The sequence below is a fragment of the Orycteropus afer genome, unplaced genomic scaffold, assembly GCF_000298275.1.
Source record: "Orycteropus afer afer isolate SDZICR_OR568_19922 unplaced genomic scaffold, OryAfe1.0 scaffold00194, whole genome shotgun sequence".
NCBI classification, from domain to species: domain Eukaryota; kingdom Metazoa; phylum Chordata; class Mammalia; order Tubulidentata; family Orycteropodidae; genus Orycteropus; species Orycteropus afer.
In genome coordinates, this window is record NW_006921781.1 from 1,614,416 (window position 1) to 1,635,851 (window position 21,436).

General features: G+C 39.2%; 1 protein-coding gene across 1 annotated transcript in view; it reads right to left on the reverse strand.

The window, feature by feature from the left end:
* Positions 1 to 21,436, reverse strand: part of COG3 (component of oligomeric golgi complex 3) — a 121,381-nt gene that overhangs the window by 29,464 nt on the left and 70,481 nt on the right. The window contains exons 16-20 of the mRNA XM_007947816.2: positions 20,338 to 20,427; positions 16,754 to 16,874; positions 13,286 to 13,374; positions 13,044 to 13,178; positions 4,222 to 4,297 (exon numbers count right to left, since the gene is read on the reverse strand). Of these exons, the coding sequence (XP_007946007.1) occupies positions 4,222 to 4,297; positions 13,044 to 13,178; positions 13,286 to 13,374; positions 16,754 to 16,874; positions 20,338 to 20,427 (511 nt within the window). The remainder of the gene's footprint in view (positions 1 to 4,221; positions 4,298 to 13,043; positions 13,179 to 13,285; positions 13,375 to 16,753; positions 16,875 to 20,337; positions 20,428 to 21,436) is intronic.

A 21,436-nucleotide genomic window follows, 5' to 3' on the forward strand; every position in this document is an offset into this window, starting at 1 on the left:
GAGAAAGACATAGAAAGGTACATGGGAGGTACAGACAACAAATATGAACCCTTTTGCACATACAGTACTGCATTGTCAGTGAGGGCAAACATGGGTATATGGGTGGATAGATGGGTAGACAGGCTAAATGATTAGGTATGTCTATGTGCAAAAGGGTTCAGTGCACTGTCGGTGAAGGCAAACATGGGTATATGGGTGGATAGATGGGTGGACAGGCTGAACGATTAGGTATATCTATGAAATGAGGAGTGTATCCAAGAACATATATAGGGTTGGCAGACAATGGTCCTACAAGTTTATGTGAATGATCAGAATTCCCAGGTGATAGTAGAATTGACAACGGGAAGGTTGTGGTCACTGCTTGGTCACAGCCAGCTACCCAGAGGGACTGAGTAGTTGAACTTGCAGGCTTGGGACCATAGTCATAGGGGACATCAAGCTCAACTGGCATAACATACTATACAAAACATTATTTCACTTCCTACTTTGGTGAGTAGCAACTGGGATCTTAAAAGCTAGCAAGCTGCCATCTAAATGCAACGATGGGTCTCACCTCGTCCAGAGCAAAGAAGAATGAAGAAAACCAAAATGCATGGAAATAATTAGTCCTAGTGACTGGTACACCATCCGATCTGCAGCATATACGACTATGAGACCAGAAGAACTAGATGGTGCCCGGCTACCACTGTTATCCTCTTGGAAGGGGATCTATGTAGGAGATCCCTGATAGAAAGGGAGAACAATGTGGAACAAAACTCAAAATCATTTGGAGAAAAAAACAAAAAAGGGTGGCAGTGGGGGAGGAGGGTTGATCAGGTTTGCTGGTCCAATAGAGCCTGATGGAACCACTGAGACTATGGCCCCTAGCTGCCCTTCAGGTCTGGAATTGAATCCACACATGTGGTTTCCAACCAAACAGAAGACAGGCACATGAGTTGAACATTTACCTGAGGTAGATATTCTCCTTGGAGAGAACAATCATTGAGAAAGAAGGGTTCCCTATGCAGAGGGAGACAGCTCAGGGGGCAGAGTCCATGGAGGGATGGACACTGGGAAGAGGTAACTATGGGGAGGAAGTGGGAGGGGAGCTGTTGCATTGTGGTAGACTGTGGTCAGTGTCATGAGACAAAGCATATGTAAACTGCTGTATGGAAAGTGAATTTGCTCTGTAAATCTTCACCAAAATCACAATTTAAAAAAAAAAAAAAGAAAGATTCTATGGGCAATGTATTGAATGATGCATGAAACATCAAAAGGAGATGGAAAGAATACACAGAGTCACTGTACCAAAAAGAACTGGTCGCTGTGTTCATCCATTTTAGGAAGTGGCATATAATCAAGAACCAATGGTACTGAAGGAAGAAGTTGAAGCTGCACTAAAGAAGTTGGCGAAAAACAAGGCTCCAGGAATTGATGGAATACCCATTGAGATGTTTCACAAACAGATGCTTCACTGGAGGCACTGACTCAGCTATGCCAAGAGATTTGGAAGACAGCTTCCTGACTGGAAGAGACCCATATCTGTACCCATTCCAAAGAAAGGTGATCCCACAGAATGTGGAAATATCGAACAATATCATTAATATCACACACAAGTAAAATCTTACTGAAGATAATTCAAAAACTGTCGTAGCAGTATATTGACAGAGAACTTCCAGAAATGCAAGCTGTATTCAGAAGAGGATGTGGAATGAGGGATATCATTGCTGACGTCAGATGGATCTTGGCTGTAAGCAAAGAATACTAGAAAGATATTTACCTGTGTTTTATAGACTATGCAAAAGCATTCAATTATGTGGATCATAACAAATTATGGATAACAATGAGAAGAATGGGTATTCCAGAACACTTGACTGTGCTCATCACAAACCTGTACACAGACCAGGAAGCTGTCATTCAAACAAAACAAGAGATTACTGCATGGCTTAAAATCAGGAAGGGAGTATGTCAGGATTGTATCCTTTCCCCATACTTATTCAATCTGCATACTGAGCAAATAATCCAAGAAGATGGACTATATGAAGAAGAGCGTGGCATCAGGATTGGAGGATGACTCATCAACAGCCTGCGATACGCAGACAACACAACTTTGCTTGCTGAAAGTGAAGATGACTTAAAGCACTTACTGGTGAAGATTGAAGACTACATAGTCTACAGTCTGGATTACACTTCAATATAAAGAAAACAAAAATCCTCACAACTGGACCAGTAAGCAGCATCATGATAAATGGAAAAAAGGAGTGACGTTGTCAAAGACTTCAATTACTTGGTTCTACAATCAACACCAATGGAAGCAGCAGTCAAGACATCAGACAATGTACTGCATTGGGCAAATCTGTTGCAAATGACCTCTTTCAAGTGCTGAAGAGCAAAGATGTCTCCTTGAAGACTAAGGTGTGCCTGACATAAGCCATGGTATTTTCAAACCCCTCATATGCATGTGTGAGCTAGACAATTTGAATAAGGAAGACCAAAGAAGAGCTGATGGTTTTGAGCCGGGGTGCTGGCAAAGAATACTGAAAGTACCATGGACTGCTAAAAGAACTAACAAATCTGTCCTGGAAGAAATGCAGCCAGAACGCTCATTGGAAGCGAGAATGGCTGGACTTCATCTCACCTACTTTGGTCATGTTATAAGAAGGGACCACTCCCTGAAGAAAGAGTTCATGCTTGGTAAAGTGGACGGTCAACAAAAAAGGGGAAGGCCCCTCAACAAGATGGACTGACACAGTGGCAATGATGGGCTCAGGTATAGCAGGGATCATGGAGCTGGCACGGGACCAGGCAGTGTTTTGTTCTGTTGTACATGGGGACGCTATGAGTCAGAGACAACTCAACAGCACCTAGCAACAACAACACTAGCATCATCACAGTTGAAATGAAATCTTGTCTTCCTTTGAAATATACCTGATAATTCTGTACATGTACAGATCCTCCTAAGAGATACATAGCTACTCTTTCTACTTGTTAGTTCATCTTCAAATTAACCTGAAGCATTAATAATGGCAAAATTTTGGAGGCCTTTATAAGGGCCAATATTTTTCCCCAAGAAAATGACAATCAATGGTATTAAAAAGTTGATTCCACATTAGATGTCTATAGACAATTTCTCATGGATGCTAAGCCAGACTCAGTCTTTGGTCTCTCACTATAAGCAAAGAGCAGCCCTCAAGTTCGACTCACCTCCACCAATAATTAAGGCACAGATTGTTCACCATTTTGTCCTTCTTAATTTCAAAGAAGCCACCACAATATGGGCCAGTGGATGGTAATAGGTATCAATCTTGTAATATGAATTTTTCTACCCTGATGGCAACTTAAAATGTCATAGAATGTGCCAAAAATAGCTCACAAAACCTCTAACACAAAAATAATGTATTTAGGAAAGAGGTAGACTGGGAACGGCTCAAGCATATCTGCCAATCAGATGATGCTAATGCCTGCCAATTCCAAAGTGACGCTTCAATTCTTACAATTTTTTTCAAGTGCTCTAAAACGTTAACAGAGGAGATAACATGCATAACATGTTATGTTTTTTGGCAACATTTATTCAGGTAATACTTGAAACCAGCAGCACTCCAGAATCTCATACTATCAAATACTGTACTCTCATCAAAGCTCTAATACAATGAGAAGTGGGTTCACAAAAACCAGCAAAGTAAAAGTGCCTGCATCTAAGCCACATATTTTTTAAAATATTTGATTGTGTTTAAGGTGAAAGTTTATATACCAAATTAGGTTCACATTTAATGATTCTATACAAATACTCAGTGATAGTTGTTACGTTTTCCACAATATGTCATTATTCTCATTCGTTTCATTGTGGTTGTGCCACATTTTACTTATAACTAAGTAATTTTGTTATTATTATTATTACTATTCCTGCCTTGGAATGCTTGCTGAAATGCAAGCAGTGTTGGCCAATTAAGACATGTCAGCTCTGTGCTACATTGTAGGGAATTACAGTTGATGTCATGAGACAAAATGTATATGAACTGCTATATGGAAAACGAATTTGCTCTGTAAACTTTCACCCAAATCACAATAAAAATTAAAAACAAAAAAGACATGTCAGCTCTAAACTGAACCTTGCATTAATCCAGACCATAGTATCCCAAAGTGAATAGGAAACCAACTCCAAGCATTCAGAGTAAGGACTAAGTATGTCCAAATCAGGCAACATCCTAAAAAAAGAAATCCAAAATAGTAAAACCTAAATACCTGGTTGTGCCCAAGGCTGCTGTGACAGAGTATACTTGGGACCTCCCTGACTGGCCATTGTTTTTAATGCTGAAACCTGGTAAAGGAGACAAAGAAAAACAAAAAGTTCCATTTCAGCAATGAGAAATTAAACCAATACTGCTCTCAAAGGCTATACAACATCATAGGAGCCTATTAAATATAATGGTATCAAATGTGTAACCCTAAAAAAAGAAAAAAAAGACATCACATGATCTTTTACAGCTAATGAAACTTTTAGCAAAAGTTCCTTCTTAGAGAATTTTTGAAGAGTATACATATACACACACACACACACACACACACAGAGGCATATACTAACTTCCAAACAAACCATACCCATGTCCTGAGACATTCCACCTGAAACATTTAAAAGTAAAAAGACAAAAAAGAAAACCTAGAGAAATGTCAACACAAAACAGGTCTCTCTTTAAGTGAGCTGTTATGTTGATACTAAATTATTACCATATGTGCTAGAAAAATATCACCCAGCAGGGTGAAATCTACTATACACACCTAGAAGGTCCAATTTCTTATTATGTCACGGACAGAACGTCATTAAAACAAGTCAGTCAGATTTGGGAAAATCATCAAAAGGGATACTTGACTAACCAGTGTTCCAGATCTAGACTTGGAAGCCAACTTTCTAGAGGTCTGAACGATTCACATCTAGTTGTCTATCTCCACATCACTCCAATTCAAAACAGTGCATTTAGCTGCTTGGGCAACACTGTACTTAAGGTGGCAAACTATGCTGAGGTTAGGGCTGGCTGAGAGAGTGGGGACAGACACAGCATGTAACATTTTTTAAACACGAACTGTATAGAAAGATCTAGGCTATACCCCTCAGCCTCACTGGAAAGTTTCATTAGAAAAACCCGAGCACCAAGTCTTCAGATTTTTCATAAAAAAAGGCCACAACATATCTTAGACAGAGCATGGGCTCAGATCTCTCCAGCGCTCATTATATTGCTACCAAGTTTATACTCCTGGATCACACTAGGCGTTTGCTCATGCTACCCCGTGTATATAAAATCACCCCTTTCCTCCTGTCCTCAGTTCATTTCCATGTCTTTACTTTTTACTGTGAGATTCAGCTTTTAAAAGCAAATCAGACATATGATCAGAAATTAGACAAGGCCAGAAGAAAACCAACATTCAACTTTAGTGTATACTACCCCAAGTTTTTCCAATGCAAACATATAAGAATACTAATATTTATAATTTACAGAAATGGGAACATATTGTTCTGTAAACTTTCTTACCCTTTTAAATCTGTATTTTGGACATCTTCCTACGTATACCAGTTGTGTTTCAACAATAATAGCTGCCTATAATTCCACTGACCATTCCAGAATGTAACCAATCTCATAATGATATGTACTTACTAGTATAAAACTCACTGCCAGCGAGTCAGATCTGACTCACAGTGAGCCCTCCTTGGGTTTCTGAGGCAGTATCACTATGGAAGTAGACTGTCCAACTTTCCTTCCAAGGAGAGGCTAGTGGTCTTGAACGCCACCCTTCTGGTTAGTAGTCAAATGCCTTAGGCACTACGCCACCAGAGTATGACTGTTAACAATTTCTTTATATTAAAAACAAATATAAACTTGCATGTTATGTTAGGTTAGGTGCTGTCGAGTCATTTCCAACTCATAGTGACCCCATGCACAGCAGAACGAAACACTGCCCGATTCTGCGCCAGCTCCATGATCCCTGCTATACTTGAGCCCATCATCGCAGCCATCGTGTCAATTCATCTCGTTGAAGGCCTCCCCTCTTTCGTCGACCCTCAACCCTACCAAGCATGACATCCTTCTCCAGGAAACGGTCCCTTCTGACAACATGACCAAAATAGGTGAGACGAAGTCTGGCCGTTCTCGCTTCCAAGGAGCATTTTGGGTGCACTTCCTCCAGGACAGATCTGTTAGTTCTTTTAGCAGTCCATGGCACTTTCAGCATTCTTGGCCAGCACCACAACTCAAAAGCATCAACTCTTCTTCGGTCTTCCTTATTCATTGTCCAGCTCTCACATGCATATGAGGTGACTGGAAATATCATGGCTTGTGTCAGGCGCACCTAAGTACTCAAGGAGACATCCTTGCTCCTCAGTACCTGAAACGGTTCCTTCGTGGTTGACCTTCCCAATGCTGCACATTGTCTAATGTCCTGACTGCTGCTTCCATTGGCATCAATTGTAGAACCAAGCAACGTGAATTCTTTGACAACCTCAAACTTCTCTCCATTTATTGTGATGCTGCTCATTGGTCCAGTTGTGAGGACTTTTGTTTTCTTTATATTGAGACGTATGTAATCCATACTTGCATATTCATCTTTATTTACTACCCAGATCATTTACTTATCCTTAAGGAGCATTTTCTTCAAAAGTTTTCCTTAACTAATTAGGCCCATTGTTTTGTTTTGTGTTTTAACTCTACATGATGAATACAAACCCATTTTCTCACAAAGTGTTATTGTAATTATTTGGATAACATAAAATTTAAATTGTTGTACATGTCTTAATGTTTATACATTTTTCTGTGTTGATTTCTCATTAAGTTATAACTCTTTGGAAGCAGAAATTAAATATTCGATCAAGTTCTATCAAAAGTACTACACCAAAAAAAGATTTATAGTGTTGCCAAGGAAATTAGTAACAGTTCAAAGGGAATATCAATCATAAACTTGTAATATTTTAGCTAATTGCTGAAAGAAAATTAATATTGCTAGACATAAATTTAAGTTTCTAACAAAATATCCCACTAGGGACAAAGACTTTTGAGTTTGGCTTAAAAAAAAAAAAAGCAAACCAGTTGTCCAGTTGATTTTGACTCATGGCAACCCACTACGCTCAGAGTACAGATGTGCACAGATGTGCTCCACAGGCTTTCCAATGGCTGTGATCTTTTGGAAGTAGATCTGCAGGCCTTTTTTTCAAGGTGCCTCCAGGTGGATTCAAATGGACAATTAGTAGCCGAGCACTTACATTAATTCTTTGAAATGTCTTAATTCAGATTTTTCACCTTAAATTTACTTTACTATGAAATAACATTTCTGCAGCATGTCATGGTTAAAAGTATTTCTACACTGAAGATTTTATTTTGATCCTCATAATAACTGTTAAGTACAGAGAATGGATGCCAGTAGCTATCTCTACACTATTAGGGTAGAAAACCAAGTGTTATGGATTGAATTTTATGTCCCTCAAAAAGATATGCTGAAGCCCTAGCCCCTGCACCTGTGGGTGTAACCCTGTATGGGAACAGAGCTTTTCTTCTGTGATATTAATGAGGTTATACATACCAGAGTAGAGTGGGGTCCTAAACCTAATCCTGTCTGAGTTGTCTCTTAGAAAAATGGAAAGACATAGGCACACACACACACACACACACACACAAGGGAAATCAGATGTGATATGAAGACACATCTAAATGCAGACAAGGAATGACAAGAAATGCCCAGGACTATCAAAGCTGAGATAGGATCTCCCCACTAGAGCTGACAGAGAAAAAGACTAGCTCTGCCACCATCCTGAATTAGGACTCCTAGCCTCCAAAATTGTGAGAAAAATAAATTCTTGTTCTTTAAAGCCACCCACTTGTGGTATTTTTGTTACAGCAGCAGTAGGAAACTAGGACACACCAAGGCTTGGAGAAATTAAGTGACTTAACTACAATTTCAGTTAGGTGGTGACTGGAGAAAAGCATCTGGAGCCCCGATTTCCTGACTCTAAATTCTATGCTATTTCTACTACACCCCACTATCCATTCTAGTCCTACTGAAGAGTTTGTTTGAAGCAATACTCAGTAGAACAAAATTCTGTTATAGCAATAAAAAAATAAGATCAATGGTTTTTGACGTTTGATTGAAAATAATCTGACCCAAATGTTTTCACACGTAGCCCACTGTCTCCACAATATTACATTCCCAAGAGCCATGTAAATAGTTATAAGAAAAGGTTATTTTTCCAGGAGCAGGAAAGGAGGCAAGAGCCCATACATGTTCTTCTTGTATTTTATTTTTCTAAAGAAAGACAATTAGTTATACAAAAAATCAGGGAGAATGTTTGTATGTGACAGATGAAGACACTGCAGGAATGTTTACCTCAGATGTACTGGGTCATTCTGCAAAACTTCAGTTTCTCAACCTGTGAAATAAATCCTTTACTTACTGTAGGTACCAGGACGTAGTAAGAAATGATGAAAAGAAAGCATCTCAAAAAAGAGAGCCTAAGGAAGACTCACAGAAAAAAAAAAGGAGCAACATAAACAAAAAGGCCAATTTATAGCAGGTAAAGGGAACCAGAATCCCACCTCATCCTTGGGCTCAAAAAAAAGTCTTGTGACAACCCAAAAATGTTCTCTGTACATTAACATGCTTTAATTTATTAAAACCAACCTATATGCAATGCAGCAAATGACGTGGCATGGCTCTTCTAGCCATGGTCTTTTTGACTCCCACCAGGTGATTGGGTGGGACTATGTAACTATAAGGTACTTTATGGCCCACCAAGGGGAGCAGATAACTTGCTGACAAGTTACAAGTTATAAGGTACATGGCACACTTGTGGGGGTTGTTGTTGTTGCTGTTATGTGCCATTGAGTCGATCCCGACTCATAACGACCCCTCCTTGGGTTTCCGAGGCGGTATCACTACGGAAGTAGATTGCCCAACCTTCCTTCCGAGGAGTGGCTGGTGGGTTTGAACCACCAGCCTTCTGGTTAGCAGTTAAGTGCCTTAGCCACTACGCTACCAGAGCTCCTGTGGGGATAGGACTGTACAAATAAGGTATATGGAATCCTAGTAAGAGGACTGGTCATTTTGTCATTCTGCTAGGCTTAAAATGAGCCATCCCAGAGGCGGAAAAGGAGGGATCTCAATACCATCTGGAAAGAGGCAGCAGGAGTACAGCACAGCCTTGATCCCTGTGCAGAGAGATGGCAGCAGCAGAGGCAGCAGAACCAAAAGACTGCCATGAGACAGAGCGGCAGACTTGTCGGCCCACAGATCAAGAAAGCTGAGTGCCTTTGGGCAGGAGCCTTGCTGGCAGAGTGAAGTGTACCTATCAGCAGAGCTGAAAGAGCTTTGTAACCCTTACGCAAACAGGGCAGAGGCCCTGTCAAGACGCCAATGGCCAAAGAGAGGTGTGCCTGCGAGCGTGGCCGAGGAGAGACTGTCCTGTAAAGAACTGTATCATGAGTGTTCCTGAATCTGAACTGTAACCTACTGCTTTCCTGATAAACAACATAATCTTGAGTATAGTCGGTGAGTTCTGTGTGGCCATGGCAATAAATTATCAATCCCAGAAGAGAAGTAGAAAGTGCCACGGGAGGGAGGCTTGGTGCCAGAACTGGAGGGTGACAGCATGCCTGACTCCCGCCTGACTTGAATCAGCCCTGGGCTGCTGATGGTGATTTTCTCTCCCCTCATGAAATTAGAGGCGGTCAGAGGATGCCGTCCCCATGCCCTTTCTGCACCATATATGTAAAAAATCAGTTGATGCTTAAAAACAACTTGACGATATTTTGTTGATGAGGCTTAAGTGCAACACTCAGACCTCCAAATAGACAATTAAATGAAAGCTGAATTACTGTTTCCTTTCTGTATCTATAGATGTTGTTTTCTTTTCAATCATTTATAAAGTTACTAGCATTAGTTGCCAAAAAATGCCAACTACAACATGAAGCCCTTGAAGTTAGTAACACCAAAGATTCTGCACTTGCAGATAATAATGCTAAGGTCTGCATTTAAAGAAAATCACTGTTAAGTTTTGAAAGCTTTCACTCTTTTTGCTGCTATTCAGAACACTAGTAATGCTCACAAGGCAAAAACTGAAAAATCTTTGGTTCACAAATTTTCTAAGGAACAATGTTTTAAATGATTACAAATATCAGTGTTAACCTGAGAGCTCACAGGGGGTGTGTATATCATAGGTATCTATCTTTGCCTCTGACTCTCTGTGCCAACAGGATGGGTAAAAGGCCTGAATTTGGAGTAAGAAACATAAAGGGATGCTCAATCCTCTAAGCTGTGGTATCCACTAAATATTTTTATTAAAAACTCCATAAGCAGCAGTTAGGGACCAGGGATAAGAGAGAAAAAGTGAGGCAATTGCGAGTGATCTGAATCAAGGGCAACACAAGACTGATCAGGGAGGATGAGACTGGCCTCGCAATGACGATTAGAGAGAGGCAAAGCCCTCCTCTTCCCGATCCTATAACGAAGGGAGTGCGAGAAAAGGTCCACAGCAGCCCCCCAGAGCTTCCCACTATAGATGTGTAGCATGGTCTACAGAGAACCACTACATACCTCAGACCTGAATGCATTCTACATAAACCTCTATTTTCTTTTAAAATGTTCACACTATACAGATCTTCCAACATGCACAACAGCAGAGTTGTACTTGATTTACCAGCCTTACACTAAGGCCAACCAGGACAGCTCTATCAATGAATTTTCATTCTCCTGATTTCTAGAAAACTATGCAGGGACCCTTTAATCCTAGATTTCATGATAATCAACTGGCTAATTTCAGGAGATTCATTCTGCTGCTCTGTTACTGCAGAATATCCACCTACAATACTTCCAACCAATATGTACAAATATGTACTGCAATCTACAAGCTGGTTTTCCATAAGGATAATTTCTAAACGAATTATAACTGGTCTGTAACTTTCAAGTAATGTTATGTCCACTGTTTTGTTTTTTTTAATCAAAACTCTATCAGAAACATTTCCACCATCCCTTTAAATTGGGGGTGGGGCTATAGCAAAAATATACTTATACACCTCCTGGCTAAATACCTGATATGTATAAAAGGACTGAAATCTACCAGACAAGTACTATCTTCCAATGATAAACGAAAGAGTTGTTTGACTGTTTTAACATTTCTATGCATCAGAATTGACTTGACAACAATGGGTTCATATTTGCTTTTACTGTATTTCTGTTATCTTATGTCTTTATCATAGGCCGCAGGCATGTTAGTGTACATGGGCAAACAGGTTACTAATGGGCTGTCTGCTTTGCTGTCTCTCAACTATTTCATAGATACACCTGTCTCCCAGGTAAGCCTACTGAAGTAAATGTGAGTGAATGGGCCATCCAATTGTTAATCTTCTTATGATGTCCTCTAATACAAGTATGTATAAAGAGCCGAAGTTTAATATGTGAGAGCTAACCTTAAGACTTTTAAAACATCTTCAAGATGTTAAGAAAGTCCTTAATAAGGAGATTTAAATAAAAAAGACTAGGTTGAAACAAGAGTTTCAAAATAGTCATAATCTTATTTTCTCATTGCTGGCATTGGATGGTTTAGTCAGCTGATAAATTTTAGCTAGAAGAAAGATGCACCAATGATTATAACTTTGTCTATCTGGTGAGTAACAATGTAACTGATACAAAATCTTCAGTTATCAAGTATCCACGCAAAATGCAAGACAGCAGTAGCATGTAAAACAAGGACGGAGATAAATCACCCATTTTAAGTGACAGGAAGCCCTGACTTACAGGCCCATGTCACTGCTAGGCAGGATCCAATTCAGGAGAAAGCAAGTCAGAGACCACATGCAAATAACCTGCAATAGGCATAAACAGAACACACCTGTTCTGGTTACCTAGTGCCACTCTGACAAGACTATACCACAAATGGGATGGCCTTAACAAACAGGAGTTTATTCTCTTACAGTTTGGCTTTAAGTCCAAATTCAAAGTGCCAGGCTCTAGGGGCTGGGTGAAAGCCCCTCAACCTTGCAGTCCAGCTCTACCTCCTACTCCCAGCCCACTGGAGCTAAAGGCTTTTCTTCACTCAGACAGCTGCTGGCTGCTGAGGCTGACAAGCCCAACGTTGACCAGTAAAAAGGCACAGTCCTGATGTTACCACACAGTAGGCCGTTGACTTAAATCCACTGTAAGTCCCAAGGTCGGCAGAGCATAGCAGGCTGCTGAGCAATGACACAGCTACATGCAGGGTCCAAGTGTGCCATATGCTAGAGACCATTCCCAAACCTTCTCCTTAAATACAGGAAGCAGATCACATCCCAAAGGCAGCTACTCAGCTGCTTGTGGTAGATCCCACCATGGAGTTGATTACCAGTCTCATCATGGGGAGTAACTACCACCAGCTGCCCAGCCATTCAACCAGGCCTAGCCAAGATGACATACAAATTTAACTACCACAACACCCAACCAGAGGTTAGCTACACAACTAGCTTTGCAATATTTGTACTCTTTAAAAAAAAATAAAAATTTATTGCGAGTTAGGTGGAAGTTCACAGAGCAAATTTATTTTCCATACAGCAATTCATACACATTTTGTCTCATGACATTGACTGCACTTCCCCACTATGTAACAGCTCTCTTCCCACTTCCTCCCCATAATTACCTCTTCCCTGTGTCCTTCCCTCCCAAGCACGACCCCCCACCCGCTGTCTTCCTGTGTATACACAGCCCTTCTGTTCTCCCATGATTGATCTCTCCCAAGGAGTATAATCTACCTGATGTAATGTTCAGCTCATATGCCTGTCTACTGTTTGGCTGGCAGCCACACGAGTGGGTTCAGTTCCAGACCTGAAGGGTAGCTAGGGATCATAGTTGAGGCTATAGGGTTTCACAATATTTGCACTCTTTTGCTTAAAAACTAAAACCTCTACAAACCTATCTAAATGTCCTCAAACTAAAAAGCATCCACAGTAGGAAACAGATTTCCCAGATAAAATCATTACTTCTCACCAGAGGGTAATTCAAAAAGGAAACCTCGGGAAGAATTCACAATTACTCTAACAAATATACAGCAAGGCCTCTACCTTGGTCAGGAAGTCCTCCAGCTGCTCCACAAACAGCTTGGTCTGCTGCTGAATAAACTGTTCACAAGCCGACTTCAGCTGACGGTCTACGTCTTTTTTAGAGTCAAGATAATACTCTCTTATCTCAGGAGTGCCCTTAAAAAGAAGACAATTTCCTCCTGTTTTTTATGTGCCTGGAAATTACCACAGAGGTAATGAATGTAGTTTATCCCCCACCACCAATGAAACAGACGCTTTCTCACCTCCAACAAGAACTCTATCAAGGCATTGTTGCTATTCAGCCTAAAAAATCTTGGAACAGTCATAGGGTTCAGGATTTTAAATGCTGCATCTGCGAAACAAAATTACTCATCCAGTGAACATGTAGAGTGTCAAAAGAAAAGCCTACTTACTGTTTCAATGTGCAACATACACTAGGTCTCCACCACCAAAAAGCAAAAGCAGTTTCATTTCCACCAACTCCTCCATGAACGGATGAGAGAGATGGGTACCAATGATAGCTACTGTGCCACATATACTTACTTTTCTAAAGTCAGAAACTGCAAAAGGACCATTCACCTCAATTACTCGTTTACACAGAAAAATGAAAAATGTATTTCTTTTCAAATTGACACCTTAAAATCTCACTTCTTTGTTCTTAGGGTGTTAAATAGGATTTTTTTAAAAGTATCTACATACTTACCCAGCTTCTTTGTTAAGGTCTTGGCTGGCACAGAAATTTATTCACTTGAAGCAGAGTGAATAAACTAATGTGCCAGCCAGAAAGAAAACACCATAAGGACATATTCACCCCTTAACCTCCAGACTAACTAGAATCTATGCAATGTATTAACTGAGGTCTCATTGATGTTCAAATGCAATAAAGATCAAACAATGAGTCATGAGGGTTAGAGGCTAAAAAAGTAAACAGAGCACGTATTAAGTGAGAGCGAGAAAAGATCCTTTCTTTGCTTTGCTTTTGCTTTGCCAGACTGGAGAAAGCAAAGCTTCCGTTCTTCCAGCCCTGGGTTTGCAAGCACACATAGTAGTACTTACTGCTTTAGACCCTGCTTATTATGAAAACACCCTCTCTCTATCAGTTGAAAGCTTTAGTAAATGGCTCTGCTTCTACTGTCTTTTTTACAAACTACCTGAAAGATTCTGGCTGCAACATATGGAATCCTCACCAGAGGGTAGGGTCACATAAGCTTTGTAACACTCTCAGGAAAGCATGTTTTGAACTAAATTCTGCCAAAATTTGAGAGATTTTTGTTTTCTCACACCTCAGTGGACCCACACTAGAATCAAGCAGCAACAAATTATGTCTTAAGAAAAACAGAAAGAAAGTAGATGACCCCATCTCTATGCCATCATTTATGTAAGGTAAGGACTGTGTGCAGCCTGGTATTCTTCAAGGTAAGAGTACCACTCCCACATCTCATATGGAAAGGGCAGAAAGGGTTGGGAGATGGAAGCCTCTGTTGAGAATAAGCTTTAAAAGATGATGTCTTCTTATAAATTATATATATATATATATATATATATATATATATATATATATATGTCTGTATATGTAAATATATATACTATACACGTAAGTAAAAGAAGCTCTGGTGGCATAGTCGGTAAGGCATTTGGCTGCTAACCAGAGGGTTGATGGTTCAAACCCACCAGCTGCTTTGTGGGAGAAAGATGAGGCAATCTATTTCCATAAAGATTTACCACCTTAGAAACCCAATGGGGATTGCTACGAGTCAGAATTGACTTGATGGCAGTGGGTTTTTGGGGTTTTTTTTTTTTTTTATATGTAAGTATACATAATAAAAAAATACATAAAATTCATACATATAAAAAACTATCAATAAGATCTACATATCATCATTCTCTAAAGGCAAAAGCCAGGAAATCTGACTGGTATTATATTGAAAAACAAAATCTCAAAAATATGTGAATAACACATAGGCTTACTAGCCAAATTCCAGCATTAGGGAATCAAAGGTATTCTTCATGGAAGAGAGAGGAAAGAGCATCAGGAAAAGAAAGAGAGCCAACCTGTTCCAATGTGACTCCTCATTAGACCCCTCTGGCTCCCAGGTGACTGAAATCCCGTCCACCACTAAGCAAGCACAGTAAGGAGAGAACTCAACACTCGCTAACCTTGGAAATGCTAAAGGCTTTCTCTGAACCACAGAACACAGAAAATAATCCGAAGACTACGTTCTCACTTCTCCCGATACACAGGAGAAAAGTCAATTCTTATATAAATGGATGGCTTAAAGCATTAGAGCTACTTTTCTCTTAGAAACAGTTAAGATGACATGTGCATAAATTAGTAAGTAATTAAGGGCAACGTGGGCTATTTATGGCACAGCCTTAACATCTTAGAAAGTAACTCCTTGGATCTTTTACAAATCATCTCATTAATCCAGTCAGAGAAAAACTGTTAGGATGGACGAACGCTCTTTCCCAGGATAACTTAATGTGTATTACCAACCCAAAGACCGTATCTACGTGATTACTAACAACTCAAGCTCATCACTATCAAGTTGATTCTGACTCATAGCAAGCCTACCAGACAGAGTAAAACCAGCCCATAAGGTTTCTAAGACCATAAATCTTTATGGAAACAGACCGCCACATCCTTCTCCCACGGAGTGACTGGTGGGTTCGAACCACTGACCTTTCTGTTAGCAAATGAGCACTTACCATTGTGCCACCAGGGCTCCTTACTTAACAACCAGCTCATTTAATAATAATAATACCATTTAAGTTTATTTAAGTACCTTCAGCTTATAAAGCATTTAAATACACATTTTCATTCTTAATGACCTTGATAACCTGGTGGAGGTCAGGGTAAACTTATCATGTTCATTTTACCTTAGAAGGAAGCTGTGGTAGAGAAGCTAAAAGACCCATCCAAGACTACACAAGTCTATAAATGATGGACCAGTAACAGAACCCAACTCTTTTAGTCTCTTACATAAGTACTCTTCTCATTTTACCCAGTTGGCTTCCTGAACTGACAAACTGGTCAACTCAGTGTTTGAAATCATCCCACACAGCTGATATGGTAAGCACATCTACTACTCACTTACCAACTATCTCATTACTGACATTTCACATTTACAACAATAGTAAAAAACATACTATCCAACTATTCTGCATAATAATAACATACTTCTGACTGTAACAAATGCTGAGGTGCCAGGTGAGAGTAATACTGGCTGTGACAGTTAACTGTCAACCTGGCTAGGCCATGATTCTCAGTGGTTTGACAGTTACATATTAATGTAAACTGTCAATTATGCATGATGTTATCATCTTCCATTCTGTGATGGGATGTAGTCCTCCATATTCATATAACACCGATTTTCACCTAATGACCTCATCTTTGGGCCCTAACCATGTTGATAAATGAGAAGTAGGTGTAGTTACTAAACCGATTTTTCATTTTTTAACTGGTTATTATCAGATGTGATCAGAGTCTAAGAGAGGTAATACGATGTTATAAACTGAAATGCCCAAATACAGTTCCCTTCATAAAGAAATTACAGCAAGTCAAGCAATTAGGATGCTGACAGCTTAGCTTAGTATGAATAAGTAACATGCTTATTAGCAAGCAAAGCATGCAAAAAAAATTGCAGTTGAACATAAAGTAAACCTATAACCTGAGCTGACACATCTGGACAAGTCAAACACATCCAACTGTGCCAGCCAGGACAATAAAGTACCTCTAGTTTTCTTGAGGTCCAGGGAAATTTCCTTAATGGTGAATTCAGTGTGAAACGGAGCAATCTGTTCACGAAGAATCAAGAGGTGCTTAATTAAGAAGAGTTGTCCATCAATCTGAGTCTAAATTGTAACACAGAAAAAATGGATATTATCACAGATCAAATAAAAAATACAAGCAGATGCAACACATACGCCATTAATCAACATTAATCTACCCAGGTATATGGCCCTTATGCTAACTTTATGATCCCACCACTCCTTTGTAGCACAGTGAACTCTCCCCTATCACCTATGTTAAGAATCATTTAGATTAATCTTGCTTCAAACTCCTATTAACACTGTCACCTCCTCTACTTAGTAGTAAATCCAAGAAAGTAAGTTAGACAAAAGGCTACAAAACAACACATTTTGAAAGAGAAGCCAAATCAGTTTTAAGGTGGTGCAGAAGTAGAAGAGACGATGCAGACAAACACCCGCATGGAGAAGGAAAGAAGGAAAAGCCCAGTATGAGCAAAATTTCGACCCCTATGGCTTTGTAGTTTCTCTTCAGTAATATGACTTTCATTCTTTGATCTACAGTGGCTTCAAAATCCAGACCATCACAAATACTCATATTTGCACAAAAGTGCAAAAGCAGCCTCCAAATGTAAAATGCTTTGCGGTTACTATTCTGGATGTCCTGCCACATAGGGAGCACTGACTACCTCCGCCCGCAGAGTCACTTCATTCCTGTTGGTCCTCTGAGGCCCAGCCACAGTCTTGTGATTCAAGGGAAATTCTCAAAGTTCTGACCCAATCCCAAACTACAAATCATCACAGCTCTCATTTCAGGAAAGAGTCTGTATATTAACCACACCAAGACTATGTGACTGCTACTAAAGACAGAATCTTATTTTGGAAATTTTTCTCATGAAATTATACTACACTAACCAAAAAAATCAAACTCACTGCCATCAAGTCGATTCGACTCACAGCAACCCCTCCTGGGTTTCTGAGGTGGGATCTTGATGGAGGTACATCACCCAATCTTCCTTTCAAGGAGTGGATGGTGGGTTTAAAACGCCAGCCTTCTGGTTAGCGGTCAAATGCCTTAGGCACTATGCCACCAGAGCTCCCTATACTACACTAGGAAAAGAATATAGTTGTCCTTCTGTAAGCAATATAAACTTTACAGGGTTTATTAAAGTGATTCCTCATTGTGTGCGTGTGTGTGTGTAGAGAGACAGAGAGTGTCTCCCCTACCTCCCCTTTCTAAATAAACACATAATCTACTTAAGTATGACTGATATAATGGAAACTCACTTTGCACTCTGGAACACAGAGCATCTGATACAGGAAATGCTATCCATTTTAATTACTTGCTCTATTTTTAACAGAACTAACAACTCTGCTAGGTAAAAATGGTATAATAGCTTTCTTGACTTTACTAAAGCTGTTACAATCCAATAAATAGTATCATATTACTTTATTGAAAGTACTTGTTGACAAATTAACACTTACACAGCATGGTGCCTGGCACATACTAGATGCTCATCAAGAAAAGTTGCTTTCTTAAAAAACTACAAAAGACATTAAGTCATGTTCACTGACCACTTTTTAAAAAGTTGAAAGGCAAAAAGTATATAAATTCAGCCATGGAAATAAAATAGCAATGTGTACCAGATTGAGGTTCCCTCAGATATACTTAAGGAGCTGTTGTGGCACAATGCTTAAAGCATGTGACTGCTAATCAGAAGGCTGGCAGTTCAAACCCACAGCAGCTCCACAGAAGGAAGATGAAGCAATCTACTTCTGTGAAGATTTACCAGCTTTGAAACCCAATGGGAGTCACTAGGATCAGAATCGACTTGATGGCAGTGAGTTTTTTTTTGGCTTGCATATATACTTAAATCAATTACAACATGTCAGGAATGAAATTAGCTCAAAGTGAAGACATTCATACAATTTAAAACATACTTAAATCACTTACAACATGTCAGGAATGAAATTAGCTCAAAGAGGGTGGCCTAGGAATAATAAGGGCAAAGGACTAGATAATCAAAAGGCTCTTAAAAAAGAGAGAACAGTGGTAACAGAGGACATAAGTATATGAGCTTTACAAATTAGGTTATAATTTCCTCCTGATTATTAAGAAATACATGCCCATTGTAGAAAGTCTGGAAAATAAAGAAAAGTACAGGGAATCAGGGGAAAAAACAATCAACAGTCACCCAAAAGTTGTCACTGTAACTGAATGTATTTTTTTCACTATATAATTAAAGTCATACTATATATCTGATTTATAGCCTGCTTTTTCTTTTTACCTTTTTAAGGTAAATTTTATTTATTTATTTTTAAATTTCATTTCATTTTATGTTTGAATTTGATGGCCGTGTAGTATGGCACTGTATGCAATGTTCCATAATTTACTCAGTCATTTCTCTAACATTAGACACACAGGTGTTTCTTAATTTCATCTATAATTTTAAAATGTGAGAGTTGATTTTAAAGCCACTTAGCTCATACTTGGAAATACTTAATTAAAACTTACATTTGCCTGTCTATAACTTAACATTCCATCCTTTTCTAGTCCCCATATCAAGATTTCATTTTCATTCTTTTTTAATGATAGGATCCCAAACTGTTTTGTGGGAGATTTTTTTTTTAATAAATCTAAAGCTCTGGTAGCATAGTGCCTAAGGCACTTGACTGCTAAGCAGAAGGCTGACAGTTCAAACCCACCAGCCACTCTTCGGAAGGAAGGTTGGGCAATCTACTTCCGTAGTGATACCACCTCGGAAACCCAAGGAGGGGTCGCTATGAGTCAGGTCTAACTTGACAGAACATAACAACACCACAAAGCTTTGAGGTTAGAAGTCAGTTTTGTAAATCTAGAAGTCCAGGAAGGTTCATAAAATTTAAACACTAAGCAGCAATGAAAATCTGGCCGGAAGCAGCCACTTCAGCTTCCTCTCTGTCAGTAACAGGTATCTGCAGTGTAGCGTTGAGCAAAGCAACACTTTCAACCATGCTCTGCTTCTTGAAAAATCTCAGGGGTCACTGGGGAAAGTATGTGCCAGCAGCCTTTAGCCCTAAATCCCTTCTTGATGAAACACTGTAAGCCATGAAGTAGGTGTCATGGCAATAACTACATCCCATGACCCATGGGCCACAGCTGCCAGGACTCAAAATTGACTGGCTAATTTCCTCCAAGTGAAGACATTCATACAATTTAAAACATCTTTGTAGGGACTATTATAAATTGCTACTTTTCCTTGAAAATGCTTTTTGGTATTCCCGGGAAACAGCAGCCCACCACTTCCTCAGTTGCTAAGGCTATCGCCACAAGCCTTTATCTTATAGAACATAGAACTCAAGTACCATTTTTAGTACTTTGGCAAAGCTGGCACTCTTTTATACAGTACAGTCTTCAGTTGGCACTAAAAGGAAATACTGCCTTACTCTCAAAGGGGCTCAAAATTAAATCATACTGAACAAACAAACCCTACTGCCAAAAGAGCTTTCAACTTTGTGTCTACAGATAAGTGCTATATTTCACAATATTATTATAAGTAATAAGATTTCACGTAACACTTCATCAAACCTTATTTTTGCTGATAGACTCTGATGCTCCCAACAATGATTGAATACAGGCAGACAATGCTTCTTGTGATAATCCTTGGAACACTGCCCTCTGGTGGAATAAAAGAGAAACATCAGCCTGTAGCACTTTAAACAAAATGGAAAATCAGTACATGAAAAATGTTTTCTTGCCCTTATCCGTCGGATTATCTTATTGCCAGTAATATTCCTCCTGGAGTTTTTTATTCCCGTGCAACATTTCTAGAGCAACACATTCCGGTTTGCATGTGTACTTAAATCCCTTACAATATGTCAGGAATTAATTAGCTCAAAGAGGGTGGTCTACAGGTAGTAAGGGCAAAAGACTAGATAATCAAAAGGCTCTTAAAAAGGAGAGGACAGTGGTAACAAAGGACATAAGTATATGAACTTTAAAAATTATATTATAATTTCCTCTTGATTATTAAGAAATACATGCTCATTGTGGAAAATCTGGAAAATTAAGAAAGGTGCAGGGAACCAGGGAAAAAAACAATTGATAGTCACCCAAAAGTTGTCACTATAATTGAATGCATTTTTTTCACTATACAATTAAAGTCATACTGTATATCTGAATTTTATCCTGCTTTTTATCTTATTTGAGCTAAATTTTATTTATTTTTTTTAATTTCATTTCATTTTATGTTTGAATTTGATGGTTGTGTAGTATGGCACTGTATGCAATTTTCTGTAATTTATTGAGTCATTTCTCTAACATTAGACAACATGGGTATTTATAATTAGTACTCATCTCTTAAAACCCTCATGTGACCCTTTAACAAGTATTTACTGAGCAGCTATTTCCTGCCAGGCACTGTAATAGATGCTGGAAAACAGTGGTGAACAAGGCAGACATGGCCCTGACTTCATGAAGTCCTCAGTCCAACATGATCTCACACTGCAGGGCAGTTGTTTAAATCTCTAAAATCAACTTCAAAACAATGTCTCAGTAAATCTATTTCTAAAACTCTGTTCATGCACATGACTCTTCCTCACAGTTATTTAAAACAGTGAAAAACTGGAAGTAATAAGCAGGCAATTATGGAGGAATGACAAACAAGATACTTAAAAAAAAAAAAAAA